Source organism: Aotus nancymaae, unplaced genomic scaffold, assembly GCF_030222135.1.
Source record: "Aotus nancymaae isolate 86718 unplaced genomic scaffold, 86718_ANA_hifiasm-v0.15.2.pri h1tg000019l, whole genome shotgun sequence".
In the NCBI taxonomy this organism is placed as follows: domain Eukaryota; kingdom Metazoa; phylum Chordata; class Mammalia; order Primates; family Aotidae; genus Aotus; species Aotus nancymaae.
Window position 1 is genome coordinate 24,587,385 of NW_026988431.1, and position 15,983 is coordinate 24,603,367.

Below are 15,983 nucleotides of genomic sequence, written 5' to 3' on the forward strand. Positions count from 1 at the left end.
TCTAGCTGAGGACACTGAGGTACTACCATGTCTTTCTCCCTTCACCTAGATCTGCAAAATGGGGCCCCGATGTGAGAAGCAGATACAAGGGACTCACAGCAGCGGGTAACACGTGTCTCACAACCAGCAGTGGGTCCCTGACCAGCTTCTTGAACTCTTAAAAAGAAAGCTTACACAATAAAAAGAGCACCGGACCCAGAGTCGGAAAACCTGACCTAGCTACAAATTCACTGCCTTATATGTCATGTCACCTTTCTGAGCCTCTGTTTCTCCCCTATAAAACAGAAGCTAGAATACCTGCCTGAGGCATCTCACAGGGGTCATTAAAGAAGGTATATGAGAGAACTCTGCGAGGGTTATACATACATAAGGTTGAATAATATTAATTTCTGCATTTCTAAATGTCTGCATAAAAGAAGCTTAGAAAACAGCCCAGCTGTCAAGTGGCTGCTTGACCCTGAGAGGTCTTTTTTTGCTTTCCTGGAACTCAGGATTCTCGACAGTGAAATTGTGAGGTAGGACAAGATGCTCTTCACGGTCCCTCTGAGAGCCACCCAGGACGGGAATTACATGGCGAATGGGTGAGATCAACTTCAGAGTATGACCCCAATGATAGATATCATTGTGATTTCAAGATGGTTCTTGCATGGAACAGAATCAAAAATGATAGCTTTGGAGGGGTTGTGCATTTCCTTTGATTTTCATTTTCTTTCTTTCTTTCAGTCTCTCTTCTCTCTTTCTCTCTTTCTTCTTTGACAGAGTCTCGCTCTGTCACCAGGCTGGAGTGCAGTGGTGTGATCTTAGCTCACTGCAACCTCTGCCTCCCAGGTTCGAGCAATTCTTCTACCTCAGCCTCCCGGGTAGCTGAGATGACAGACACATACCACCAAGCCCAGCTAATTTTTGTATTTTTAGTAGAGATGGGGTTTCACCATGTTGGGCAGGCTGGCGTCGAACTCCTGACCTCAGGTGATCCACCTGCCTCGGCCTCCCAAAGTGCTGGGATTATAGGAGTGAGCCACCACGCCTGGCCGGCTTGTGCATTTTCGTGTCCTAGTTCTTGTCCTACTGCTGAATTTATGTATGTCTTCTTTTCTTACGTGAGTCAAGAGGCAATCTGTCTCACGAAACTGGGCGACATTAATCTGTCTTGATCTCACTAGAGTTCTGATTGTTCTTCTTTGTTAAAATGGAATGCTGAACTGTTAACAATTTACTTTCTGTCATTTGAAACTGTCTCCATTTGGCAGGATGGTAACTCCTATGTCTCCAGGATTCACTCCAATGTGGTCCAGGAATTTTTTCTTATATTTGATCACCCCTAACTTCAAGTGAGATAATAAACATTTACCATGGGTAGGAGCAAAGGATAGAAGTCATAGGCTTCGTTCTAGCATTGGTCCTATCTGGCTGGGCACCATCAAACAATTATTGATCATGATACTACTCTGCTACACGCCTTCATGAGCTCCCAGGGGTAGGCCCGAGGTGGCCCAAGGTACGCCAGCAACCAGGTTTCAGTTTTCCTGGCTGGGATATTCACATTGAGGGGAACAGTTGACCAGACACATTTAGGAACTGTTTGTCTTGAGCCAGGAAGTGAGAAAGAGATTGACAGGCAGATGGAGGGAGGAGAGCACAGAAATGGTCGAGAAAAACGTTAAGATGCTTGTCTACCGGGTAATGTAATGCAATCCTCTCCAATTTCACATTTCTAAGGACTGACCTTAGGTAGAAAATTAGGGACCCCTTGTATAAGTTGGGGAAACAAAGAAGGCTGTTTAGTGATCACAGAACCTAACGTTTTCTTTTGATGGGTGAGTCATCTATGGCCTGGTGTTGTTCAGAGACTTTTTCCCCAGGTTATTTTACAAGTTTGATTAAATTGCCGAATTTTCACCAAAGCCAGTGATAGCCATGGTGAGGTGTTACTTACCTTATCATACAATTTAATACAATTTTAAGTATTTGCAACCTTATAGAAGCTGTTCTCCAAACCTCAGTTTCTTTATCTATAAAATGATGTAGATGGACTGGAACACCTCTAACCCCCTTTCCAACTCTAACTCCCTATTCTTAAAAGGCTTAAACATCCGAAAACCGAGAGGAATAGATCACTCTCTAATGGGGACTCAGAAATTAACGGGAGGGTTGTTCTGTGAGTGGCTGACCCTGTAGACTATTTCTCTCAGTCAGGGGATAAGTTACCTGTCACCAGCTATTCTGCTGAGGAGGGGCTCCAGCCATCCTGGGTGGCACTCGCAGTGGGCATCCATGAAGACCAGCACATCCCCCGTGGCCCTGGTGGCCCCAAGCATCCGGGCCCTGATGGCGCCCAGCCTCTTGTTGCTCCTGAGTAACTTCACCCCCTCCAGCCTGGCCACGTGTTCGCTGAGAGCAGACTTGAGTTCCCCTGGAATCAACAGGGTTGCAGTCAACGGAATGACAAATGCCACAACCCATGAGATTGTGACTAAGATAATTGTCCGCAACTCTGTCTTGGAAGCTGTGGTGAGCACAAAGTTCCTAAGAATCAAAAACATTATTACAGTGTGGTCCTTGCTAAGATGTAAGATGCTTCCTTAGGTTGGGATGGGCCGTGATTGTCTCCAGTAAAAACTAGAGGGATGGTGTCAGAAAACCAGGAAAGGCGAGAACTTGCTAACATTCTCCAGATGCAGCAGGAAGAATGTAGCAGATACTGTTGGTATCTGACATGGTTTGGTTCTGAGTCCACACTAAAACCTCATCTTGAATTGTAATCCCCGTAATTCCCACGTGTTGAGGGAGGGACCTGGTGGGAGGTGATTGGATCATGGGGCAGTTTCCCTCATGCTGTTCTCGTGATAGTGAGTTCTCATGGATCTGATGCTCAGGTAAGTGTTTGACAGTCCTTCTCTCTCTCTCTCTCTCTCTCTCTTTTTCTTTCTCTCTCGCTGCCATGTAAGACATGCTTCCCCTTCCACCGTGACTGTAAGTTCCCTGAGGCCTCCCCAGCCATGTAGAACTGTGAGTCAATTAAACCTCTTTTCTTATAAATCACCTTGTCTTGGGTAGTTCTTTACAGCAGTGTGAGAACAGACTAACACCGTGTCCTACTCCGATTCTCTGAGCTCCCCTTAACTGATTTGGTTTGACTTGCATGTCCCCAGCTGCTGCGGGTGATAACTGAAATCTGAACCCTTCCCTGGGCCTTGCCTTGGGGTATTAAAATGGTCTCTGCTGCAGGTGCCAGAGAGTCATGCAGGATGCTGCCCCGGCCCCAGGTGCTCATGGGCAACGACTGACCATTGCAGGGTAGAAAGCAAGACTGACTCCACAGCGCAGGCTGTGCCCCAGAGTTCCCCATGGATCAGGCTGTGACTGGACTTCACCTGAAATCACATCTTCGTTCAGCTCTTCCCACCGTCTCTTCTGCATCACCCATTCCCCTACAGGTTTCCCCTGAGAGTATACCCTCAAAAAAATGATGTGCACATGAATCTCTTCTCAGGTCCTGCTTTCAGGAAACCGACCTAAGACAGCGAGTGGTCAAGGAAGTCAAAGGCAAAAGGGTCCATTCAATTTGGCAGCTGGTAGGAGGCTGGTGGTACTGATCAGACAGGTCTCACTGCAGTTGATATGAGAGTCTGCAATGCAGTGGGTCCAGGAGAGAAAACAGGAGATGAAAACCTGAGAGCAAGAGTCCTGACAGTGTTTCAGGAAGGCTGATTCTACAGGGGAAGGGAGAGAAAGAGGCCCAAGAAGAAGGTGATGGAAAGGATGAGAGAAGCTTGTTAGGTTTTGAGTTTAAGATAAGAATAACTTGGGCCAGGTGCGGTGGCTCAAGCCTGTAATCCCAGCACTTTGGGAGGCCGAGGCGGGTGGATCACGAGGTCAAGAGATCGAGACCATCCTGGTCAACATGGTGAAACCCCGTCTCTACTAAAAACACAAAAAATTAGCTGGGCATGGTGGCGCGTGCCTGTAATCCCAGCTACTCAGGAGGCTGAGGCAGGAGAATTGCCTGAACCCAGGAGGCAGAGGTTGCGGTGAGCTGAGATCGCGCCATTGCACTCCAGCCTGGGTAACGAGCAAAACTCCGTCTCAAAAAAAAAAAAAAAAGATAAGAATAACTTGATTGCGTGAGAGTGTGTGTGTGTGTGTGTGTGTGCATGTCTGTGTACACATTCATATGCCAAGAGAAACAAGCCAGTGGAAATGGAAGGAACAATGTGTTCACAGAGAAGCAGTGTTCTCCATGAAGTCTTGGAAATCGGTAATCTCCAGCCCACTGGACTAAGATCTCCCCAACGGCAGCAGTTGTACCTAATGCATCCCTTCTGCTCCAACCCTTAGTGCAGGGCCTGGCTCACAGCAGGTACTCAGTACATGTGCATTGAACAGAACTGAGCCAAAAAGCAAGAATTTCTCCCCAGTTCCCCAGCCTAGAGGTAGCCTTAACTGTGGATACAAACAGCCTGGCTGCTTTGGTAGCTGGATCTCCGGGGAGGCTGGAGAAGGGTTAAGGCTGCCCCGCCTGAGAGCCCCCAGTAGACTTCCTACTCCTTCCCTGAGAAGCTGTCTCAGCACCGCGGATTTTCTGCAGGGGGCACAATGTCCTCAGCAGTGGAGGAAAGGATTCCCAGTCACTTGGCTGTTACAATCTCAGCGGTAAAGTGCTGTGCTGATTTGTTACTTTATAATTATTTATCTGCTAAGATTGTCAGTCCTGGTCCACTCCCTAGAGAGGACTCTCTGTTAGTCAAACAATTAAAATTTCTGAACTTGCATGTCTGAAAACCAACCCCTCAGAGACTTCATTGGATTTAACATTGCCGAACATAACATCTTCCTCACCATTCATTGTCCCCTTCCACTGCACTGACGGAACTTGGATGCTGCTTAAGGCACCAAAAGCAGTTATCTCCAAGACCTGCTCTCACTGCTGGCATCAGCTCTGGCAGAAATAAACTGGATGAGAGAATTCTGGGAAAGCTATTGTTTTACTATTTATTTTTCCTAAGAGGACAAACTGGATTGGCCTCTGCCTATCTCTTCTTCACCTTTTTCCTACCTGAAATGTGTATGTGATGTCCAGAGGCACAGCAGCCCTGTTGTGATTATGAGGCCAAAACTACTCTGTAAGCACGGTGAAGTGGAAAGCAGATGAAGGCGGTGCCCGATGGCATTGCAGTGCTGTCACAGCAATCCTACATTGCACCCTATGAGCTTTCTATACTATAAAGAAAAATAAATCTCTACTGCAGCAGGTTTCTGTTCTATGCAGCCAAATATAGTCCTTCACTGATATTCCCACCAAACATTAATTTGTGAAGCCCTTCTTGGGCTGACTGCTGGCCTCTTTAGCCACACCCCTAACCCTTGTTAGTATTATTTAGGACAGACTTCTAGAAAGAGAGCTTCAGAACAGATTAAGGAAGAACTTCCAGACTGCAGTGGTGGCTTGGCATTCGCAGAGGTTTTTGAAGCAGGTCTGAGTGGTACAGGGCCTGGGAAAAGCTGGTATGATCCTCAACTCCTTCCTTCCAGAAAACAGCAGCAATAATGATTTCCACTCGTAAAGGGTCCTCATGGGCTGGGCATCACAAGCATTTTCTGATTTAATGATTCAGTGTGGGCATTACTGCCCCAGATGAATACCCTGAAGCCCATCTAGCTGATTCTATCACGCTACGCTACGCTTGCCATCAGCTTGGCAAGCCATCAGGGTGGCTCTGGGCAACCCACAGCACCTTTTTGTGTCTCAGTTTTCCTTATAGGTAGAGAAGGGTTGATGAGACCTGCCTCTCTGTGTGGCCAAGAGGATGAAATGAAAACAGTGCGTGGCGGTGCTTGTCTGGGATCTAGATCTCGGCGGGAGAGGAGCCTGCAGCAATGGAACCAGCGCTGCCATTGGTTGCGGAAAAGCCCTGCACCCCAATGTGGACAGGAAACATGGGGCCACTAGATGGAGAGCCAGCCAGTGGTGGGCACAGAGGGGGAGTTGGCCAGGAGGGAGCAGCTTAATTACTTGGCTCCCTCTGATGAGGCTGCCAGCTCCGAGGTAGCCCATTTCTCTGGGACCCAGCTCCTCCACTTTTCACACTCCTGAGGGGCACAGACATAACACAGCTCATCAGATGGCAAGTGCTGGACCACAGGTGTGCTCTTGGGTGGACCCTGCCCCAGTTGAGGGTTTGGAGGGATTCTGAGCACTTTACCAGTCAACCCAGCCCTGTCCGGCACCTGTTCATTAGTTCTGCCTGATATGCAGCCAGCTGCACCCAGGAACCCCAGGTGTTCCCAGAGCCTCTGGCTAATCTGACTCACTGCTATGGCCAGGCTGGGCCCATCCCTGGAGTGAGGGCCTTAGAAAGAACTAACAGAGGCACCTCCCCACCCTAGCCCTTCTCAATCATTCCCCTGAGAAAAATGCGAATGCTCGGCTTCTCTTGGAGCATTCTGATCTTCCCACAAGGCCAGAAGGTCTGGCGCAAGCAGGTCATTTAGTTGTGCCAGAAATATAGGCCTCAGACCCATGCCAAAGACTAGAGCAGAGGTTCTCAAAGTGTGGTCCACAGAAAACAGCGGCACCAGCATCACCTGGGATCTCGTTAGAAATGCAAATTCTTCGGCCCCACTCCATCTCCAGAAACTCTGGGGGTAGGCCCTACAGTCCGTATTTTTAAAATCCCACCAGGTGATTCTGATGCACGCTCAAGTTTGAGAACGACTGAACTAGAAGTCAGGTCGGGGCTTCTCTGTCTCCATCTTCTTCTTTTAGGGCTGTCCCTAGTAGCAAGGTTGCTGTGAGAGGAAGCAGACAGGCATCTTCTGCAAGTCTGGGCTCTGGGCCCGCCTCTGCTGCCCTTGGCTGACTCCGCTGCAGTCTGCTCTCTTTCTTGGGCCCCAGGTTTCTCCTCTGGAAAGTGAGTGGGTCGGTCTAAGTGATGAGTTAAGGACCGATACACATATGCGCGTGTGTGTGAAGTGCGGCACCAGGGTCTAGGAGGCAGTGAGCCTCACAACAGGGCTGCCTCGTGTGATTCTTCAGTGTCCTGGGGACAGGATTGTTGGGCTGGGTGGGGCCTGGGAGAGAGATTCCCACGGGATCAGGCTGAGGCCATGCCCCTCAAACCTTCCCCATGGCTGTTTCCCCTGCAGGACTCGGCCCCCACTGCCTGACTGGTTCCCCGGTGGCTCCTCATTCATAAGTTACTTAGCCACGAATCCTCATCTGGAGGTCTGTACTTGGGGAATGTTGCCTAAAATAGTCCCCAGTTTCTATCTTTTGCTTCGGAACTCCACCCGCCAGGGGGTCAGGCTCACGCAGGTGAGCCTGGAGGAAAGCTGGGCTACCTTGCTGGCTGAGGTCGTCCACGAGGATGATCTCCTTCAGGAAGGGCCTGGGCGCTGTGTCGAGGATGCTGTGCACAGTCCTCAGGAGGGTGGACCAGGCCTCATCATGGAAACAGAGGATGACGCTGGCCGTGGGCAGGCTGTCCTCCGGGTGCTGCTGCAGACACCTGCAGGGAAGAGAACCAGGGAGCCATGGGGAAGAGAAGGCCACAGGAAACACTCCACACCCTCTAACTCACTCCCCATGCCCTGGCTGGTGCTGCTCCCGTGATACGGCTCTCCTTCGGGATCTCTTAAAATTCTCATATGAAGAGAACCTGTTACACCCCATAGTGGTGCTCTCTGCAATCTCCCAGTTCTCAGATCTCAAGAGCTCCTTTGTCATTTAATCCAAAGTTCTTCTCATTGCAATTGAGAAGCGTTGCCATCGTTCTCAGCAGATGATTGTCCTCATCTGTAAAATGGGAACGAATGACAATATCATCAACCTCACAGGGCCGTGGCGAGGCTTAAATAGGATGACACACAGTTAGGTGTCCAGTAATCTCTAACTGTCATCCATTCAATGGCAGAGACACCATTTGCTTTATTTTTATGTTCCTACAACCTAGCATAGCACCTGGCACACAATTTTTAAATGTTAGCTTTTACTATGTCTTAACATTTTATTTTATTTTATTTTATTTTAAGTTCCAGGATACATGTGCAGGATGTGCAGGTTTCTTACACAGGTAAACGTGTGCCACAGTGGTTTGCTGCCCCTGTCAACTCATCACCCGTATTCAGCCCCGCATGCAATAGTTATTTATCTTTTTTTTTTTTTTTTTTGAGACGGAGTTTCGCTCTTGTTACCCAGGCTGGAGTGCAATGGTGCGATCTCGGCTCACCGCAACCTCCGCCTCCTGGGTTCAGGCAATTCTCCTGCCTCAGCCTCCTGAGTAGCTGGGATTACAGGCACGCGCCACCATGCCCAGCTAATTTTTTGTAATTTTAGTAGAGATGGGGTTTCACCATGTTGACCAGGAAGTTATTTATCTTGAATGCTCTCCCTCCCCACGTCCCCCCAACAGGCCCCAGTGTGTGATGTTCCCCTCCCTGTGTCCATGTGTTCTCATTGTTCAGCTCCCACTTATAAGTGAGAACATGCAGTGTTTGGTTTTCTGTTCCTGTGTGTGTTTGCTGAGTATGATGGTTTCCAGCTCCATCCATGCCCCTGGAAAGGACATGATCTCATTCCTTTTTATAACTGCATAGTATTCCACGGTATCTATGTACCTCATTTTCTTTACCTAGTTTATCACTTATGGGCATTTGGGCTGATTCCATGACTTTGCTCCTGTCAACAGTGCTGCAACAAACATATGCACGCACTTCTGCACAGCAAGAGAAACTCATCAGAGTGAACAGAGGACCTACAGAACGGGAGAACATTTTTGCAATCTATCCATCTGACAAAGGTCTAATATCCAGAATCTACAAGGAACTTAAGCAAAGTTACAAGAAAAAAACAACACCATTAAAAAGTGGGTGAAGGACATGAACAGATACTTCTAAAAGAAGACATTTAAGCTCTTATTAATTTTATGGAAGAAAGAACAAGGATGGGATGTTTGGGAGTGCCAACAGCATGCCAGACACTGTGTGAGGCCTTTAATGTATCACTGCACATTCATCTGATAATTAATCTGTGGGTTGGGCTATCTTACTCCCATTTTACAGATGAGGAAACTGAGGCTCTGGGGGAAGCCAAGACATCAAATCTGACATTCCTGGCAAGTGGCAGCACTGGATATTCTACCTTTAAAACTCTCATGCTCTTTCCACTTTGCTGGCTTATGGCTGGATAACGGGGTGTTTGCAGTTTCCACTGCTGAGGGGCTGTCTGTGAATAGCATGCTTGGTGTTTGCTTTGCTCTGGGTCTGTTGAGAGTGCATGGGTCCAGAGTGGAATGAATTATAACAACGTGGTACATGGAGCAGTAAGCTCACACTTGCTTACAAAAGCCACTTTCTTAACGTGTTTCTGAAGCGCTTCTTTCTGTGTTCCAGCTGCTGCTCAAGCCATGTTCCTCCTCAGAGGGACATTTGAATAGGGGCCATCTCAAGGACCCCAAAATTCAGACACCTAAAGGCGTCTGTGAGGTAGAACTGCAGGCAGAGTGACAACCAGGCTGGGGCTGGCCCTGTCTGCGGGAAACACCTCCTAAGAGGTGTCGACTCACGCTGCTCGCAAGCTTGGTACCAGTCCTAAGAAAGACAGAAAACTCTCATGCACAGGAAACCTGTGTGTGAAGGGGAGAATCCTGTGTAGAGGGGGAGAATCGAGTCTAGGTAATGGTAAAACAGAATTCCTAAATATTTTTTTAAAACACATAAACATCTCATAAACGAGCTAATTATCTTGTTGGTTTATAAATTTATAAGCTATTTATTTCCATAAAAGATTTGAAGCCGCTCACAAGAAATACACACAATACAAATACTTAAAATGAGGGTAAAATAAAAAAAAAAGGAGGAAAAGTCAGGAGCTGAGGAGTATAAGTAAATGCAGAAAGCCAGCATTTGGAAAAAGAACATAAGTATATAGATTATAAGGGCCTAGGTATTTCTGAATGAATTGAAATTTGACTCTGAGATTTCTGGTAACCAAAGTAAAATGTCTATTCTGCGACAGAATTATCACTATTAGAGAAGTTACGTGCAAGTTTTTTGGGGAAAAGCAACACTCTAGTAATGTTTTTTTCTTTCAATTACCACTTTACCGCTTTTTATTTTGGAACAGTTTAAGACTGACAAGAAATTGCCAAAATACTACAGAGAGTTCCTGTGTTCCTTTTACCCAGCTCCCCATAATGAAAATATCTTACATCACCATCCACAATGAGCAAAACCAGGAATCCAACATGGTTCAATACTGTTAACTCAAGTATCACATTCATTTTAAAGAGAAAATCTAACACTCCTCTACCACTTATTTGAAAGAGAAATTCCTATGGACTTTAGAAAGAAGTCTCTAAAATGCATGGCGGCATTCTAAGAACCATCCTTAAAACAAATAAAATAATGAATTTTATATGAACTTTTATGGTTTGAGTTCAGGGCTGTTCAAATAACATGTCCAGAATGGAACCAGCTTCCCTGTAAGGTTCTGGGGAGATGCCTGTGTCCCCAGCACACACATAGTCTTCGCTGAGGTCTTTCACCCCCTTCATCCTCTCCCCTGCTCCCATGGTGGGGCTGAGAATTTCTGCTCTGCCCTCAGACTTGCTCTAGACCTCTCACAAACAGGCGAAAATCTCCTCGTATCCTCTCCACTTCCTTTGTGGTCATGCATCTGAGTAAACCCAGGGGTCCTAGACGGGGACTGGTGGCTGTGAAAAGAAATTCTGCCTCAGTGAATTCAGTGGGTATGAACAAAACAAAACCCTAAACTATTACTTGGGTTCACTGCCGGGAGACTAGCTACTTGCCAACTGAGCTAGGAAAGGAGTTTGGGGCCGGAGAGGCATGGGTTTGGAATTCCCGTGGGGGTGGTTTAAAAGTTTACCAAAGTCATCCTGGCTGCTCTGAGAACAGAGCACGGCTATGCCTGCCAGCCAGACCTGACTTCTTTCTCTTCCTCAATTCATAGACTATGAGAACTGGAAACAACACGAGTGTGTGGTATGCACGCACATGTGCACGTGTGTGTGTGTGTATCCTTGTAATAAGATGGTCAAAAGAACTTAGACTTCAGAATCAGACATATTTAAATTTGAATATTCACTCTGTGGCTTCCTAAGTTTCCTTGGGTAATACACTCGATATTTACAGGCATCAGTTTCCCCATTTAGAAGGTAAGAGTAACAATATTTACCCCTTAGGCCCATTGAGAGGATCAAAGAATAATAATAGGCACCCAATAGACAGTGACTATTTTATAGCCATCTTCAAAAAAGACACAAGGTAATTAGTATGAATGTTATGTTTATGATCATCTTTGTAAATTATAGCTATCTTTAAACAACTTTTCTATAGTATAGCATGCGACATCTACTGAACTACTTTCAAGTTTGGGTTTCCATCTGCACAGTGACAATGCCAACAGTGACCACTTCAGAGTTTTGGGGAGAAGTAAGTTTGATGAACGGCTTAGCACAGTACCCGGCATGGAGCAGGGCCTCCTTCAATGAAAGAAATTTGTATTGAACCTCTAGCTCTTTAAGATCACACTCCTTGCATATTACTCAAAGTAAGGAGATGTGAGAGCTTCCATCTCTGCTACATAAATGGTGAGCAGGGCACTCAGTTTCCTCTCTTGGACCTCGCAGAACGTTCTCTGCAGGGCGACAGTCTCGCCTGGTGACTCGGGTTGTGGACACGGAAGCTCCACCACTGCCTAGTTGCGTAGATGACACTGGGAAGGTTGCTTAGCTTCTGGGTACCTGGGTTTCCTCAGAATATAGCAGCAGGACCCACTTTGTAGGGATGCTGTGGAGATGAAATGATCTTTACAAAGCCCCAAGAGCAGTGGCTGGGACGGAGTGGGCACCATGTGTTTGCTGCCATTATTAATAGATGACCCATTACTATAAGAGGTACCTCTCAGGCTATTCCAGCCTTGGAAGTCTGTGTTCTTGATTCCTTGGGGGCTCCTTCCTGCAGGAGGAGGAAGGAGGAGGCAGAAAAATCAGGAGAGCAAGCATTTCGAAGAGAATTTCATAGACTCCCCTTGCTCCAGGAATGTCTGGGTTTTATGAAGAGATGTAACTTCTCTCCTCATAGTGAGAGAAGATGGTGAACTGATGGAAGGGCAAGGAATGTGAGTGGGATAAACTTAACAAGCTGCTAAGAGGTTTTAAAGGCGAAATAGGTTCTTAAAAGCTATTACAAGGCTATGGGGGATGCCCCCCGCCCAAGCTGTGGAGGCGGGTCTCCTGGCATCAGCTCAGAAAGAATCCTTACCCTCTCTCAGGGGAAGAAGATCATGCAGCCTTCAAGCCATAAACCGACAGCCGTGGGGCACCTCTCCAGGCAACTGCAGACCCGCCTGGAGACCAGAGCTAAAAATAACCATGGAAATAATCTGGTGTTTCAGGGGAGGACCAGCATGGGCTCTGAATGGACCCAGCCTGAGGTTTGTGAGAAGGCCCAGCACCCACAACATGGCTTGAAGTGCGGAACTAAATGTTATAACCCAAAATTTGACAGTCTTGTGTCTCAGGGCCTGTTAGATGCTTTTACGAAAAGCCAGGGATTCATAGTTTTGTTTCTAGTGAGCTGGAGGGGAGCCTGAGGCTGCTGCGGACTGTGTGGCTCCTAGACACCAGTGGAAGGAAGGGATACAGGCTTATGCTGGTCCACGCTCATCATCCCAGGATGGGCTTCATCAGCCTGTGGGCAGCACAGTCACGCAGGGATGGGCAAATAGGACGAGTCCTCTCTGCACCTGTAGTTCCAGGTGGCAGCACAGAACCAAGTAGGAGGGTGTGACAAGCAAATAGAGTGCCTGAGAGCAGCCAAACTGCAACTCCATTCGCCTTGATAAACTTGTTCAAAATGTGTTCATTCAGCTGATGTTATGTCAAGCGGATAGAAGGCCAAGTTTTGGCATTGGGTTCAAACCTGGTCTGTCCTAATGTGACCTGGGCAAGTACCATCAGCTCTCTGAGAACTATCCTTGCTTTCAACAGTCTCCAGATCAACAGCCTCAGTTATACTTCAGTCATTAATTCTCATTCCTCACAAACCTTTTGACTGCATTAATCCATCTTGAACATACAATTTACTTAAACTCATGTTGCTCATGGGTAAAATGGGGTTGTTGGAAGGATCAAACGAGTTAATGCATTTGAAGTACTTAAACTGATCGCCTTGTTCATAGTAAGAGCCCCAAAATGCTAGCTATTACTGATTCTTGCAAACCTCTCACGTGCCTGGATATCTCTCTAGCTTCAATTTCTTCACCTTTAAAGTGAGCATAACAAGTAGGGTGACTTCAGAGGGCCATGTAAGATGTTGTGTGCTTTGTCCACAGCGGGCTTTCGATAACTGGAAGTTGTTGCTATTTCTCAAGTAAGAATGTGCTGGCTGGCTTCTGGTATCATCTAAACATGTCTCTGAGGATGTCCTTCAACACATCAGAGGAACTGGGCTGCTCTTCTGGGAATAGCAATCACTGATATTGTAGGATTATCTCATTTAATCCTCATCTCAACCACTGGGGCTGGTGCCTTGCCCAACACCAGTGGGTGCCATGCTCAGAGATCACCATGCACTGGTGTCTCTTGGAGTTATGCAACACGGCAGTGCTGTTCACCTCATGGATCACAGGCAAAGGAGGCCAGGCGGGTGACTGGAGTTCAGCTAGAGCCCCTGCTGGATCTAATATCCCCAGAACCCTGGCCTAACAGCAAAATGTTTCTGTGATTCAGGCTGCCGGCGGGAGCAAAGCTCTCCAATCTCCTTGCTCATCCAGCGGCTTTGGTGGCTTCCATTCTTTTTGCTGTTAAAATGCAGGATGACTTCCCTTCAGGAGGATAAAGCTTGTATTAGCAAGCATCCAACTCCTTAGCTGATGTGAGTGTGTAAGTTTTTGGAGATGCTGAGATGATAAGAAATGGTTCAGATGGTATGGCCCTGTTCACCCATGTTTGGGAACCCTGGGCTCCTTGTGTCACCATGAGGACCTTGGAGAGACAGGACACAAGGAGGGAAGTGGAAATGAGAGCAGAGAGGGAAATGGTGCTAAGGACCTATCATCTGCTTTGCAATCTACCCACCCTTCCTCCCCAACTCCCGCCCAACCTTACAGAGCTTCAGGCAGTAAGGAATGAGGGGTGGGTAGACCAGAACTAGGGAGAGGGTTTGAGCAGCAATTCAGAGAAGCCACTGGAAACCTATGAAGCTGACTAAGGTCCAGCCAACAAAGATCTTTGAAAGGTCCTGACCTGCATCTACAACACCCCTCCTAGCATTCCAACCCCTTTGTTCAGGTTTGGAGGCAGCATAAATCAAATGCCAGCCAGGGAGATGGGACTCTGGGCCTGTGGGTGCTGCAGTGGGCCAGAGACCACGTGGCCTGCCTGAAAGAACAGCTGATGTTACCGGGAGGAAATTTAGTCCGGTTTTGCCAGATCTTCCTGATTTTCAGAAAAAGCCAGAAACCTGAATTGTTTCTGTGAAATCTCTTAATTATCAAAAGTTGGCCACTCGTCCAACATTTTTAAATAAAACTATGTGGCCAAACAAACGTGCCTGTGATGGGACATGACCTATGGCTGCCATTTTGTGCCAACTGAGTTCCTGTAACTTCTCCCTCTACCACTGGGCAAGACTCCTCTTCCTTCACCTGCAGGCAACACTTTGCCTTCTGTGATTCTTTTCCCCTCTGAGATGCTCTCTTGCAAGACTGTTCAGCCTGAGCCAGGATAATGGCCTGGGGGGAAGAGTGTGAGGCTATATGTACTAGGAGATGTGCCATGTGCCCTGGATGAAGAACTTCCATCATGCTTAGACCTCTGAATCCCCCTTGAGGAAAGGGAGATAAGGGGCCTTGGACAAGTCTGTCGCTTCTCTGGAACCTAGTTCCCACGTCTGACACTGAGAGGTTCACTGTAATATCTAAAGGCCCTTCCGCCTTTGAGTCTATGATTTGTTTTCACTGAGGGAGAATGGAGGCATAGGGCAGCACCTGTGATGCAGGTGTCTTGTTAAATTCATCACAGCCTCCACTTCATAAGGACTCCTATGTACCAGGTGCCGTGCTAAACACTTTACATGAATTATTACATTTGATCCTCCCAAATGCCCTTTGAAGTAGGAATTTTCATGTGTGCAAAGATGGTCACCATATATCTGTTCACTGTGTTTCTTTATAATATGAGTCTGCCACTCTGCATCAAGAAATGGAATCTATTTCTTCAGTCCCTGAGTCTGGCTGGCCTTGTGGCTTCCTTAGACCAACAGAATGTACCAGAAGTGACATTCAAGAACTCCCAAGATTGAGCCTCAAGGCCTTCCACTTCCTGTCATGAGATGCAACGTAATGAAACCAATGTAGCCTAATAGAGGATGAGAAGCTGCTTGAAGAAAAACTAAGGTGCCCCAGCTGAGTGAGGGAATGTATTCTCTCCTCAGGTCCACAAGGAGGCATGGTTTCAAAGACAAGAATTTCCCAGTGACATGCCCGACCTGCCTTCTTTCATGTCTCCATCTGGGAGCTTCGAGGTCTTTGTTTAACTTTCACGCTAGCAGGAAGACAGACTGCCCAGATGAGCTTCCTTTGTCTAGAAAGCCCGTGAGAAGCTATGGGAGGTCTGTTGGCCAAACAACAAATCAGATGTCAGGAATCAAAGATCAATCACTCCAGCAGAAGTTTAAAGGAACTCCTTTCATAGGACAGAAGACTTGAATAGGGCAGGAATAACTCCCAGATTAAAAGTCCCCTTTTCCCACATCTGTGGGGATTCCATATTTGGAGCCTCTCTCACAACAGCGTGAGAGCTCGCTCTCTCTATATATCTATTTATTTCTCCTTTTTCTCTCTGCCTGAATAAATCACTTTCTGCAAAACTCTTTGGGGTCTGATATTTACTTAAATGAGCTCACTGCGCCTGGCAGGGTCCTCTCCCCCATTCTTGGGTGAGTGAGGGACCAAGGGC

The 15,983-nt window shown here is 47.2% G+C and overlaps 1 protein-coding gene across 1 annotated transcript in view; it reads right to left on the reverse strand.

The window, feature by feature from the left end:
• GALNT15 (polypeptide N-acetylgalactosaminyltransferase 15) overlaps nucleotides 1-15,983 on the reverse strand; it is a 50,676-nt gene that overhangs the window by 21,781 nt on the left and 12,912 nt on the right. Inside the window, 2 exon segments of the mRNA XM_012466753.3 lie at nucleotides 2,209-2,413; nucleotides 7,342-7,508. Of these exon segments, the coding sequence (XP_012322176.2) occupies nucleotides 2,209-2,413; nucleotides 7,342-7,508 (372 nt within the window).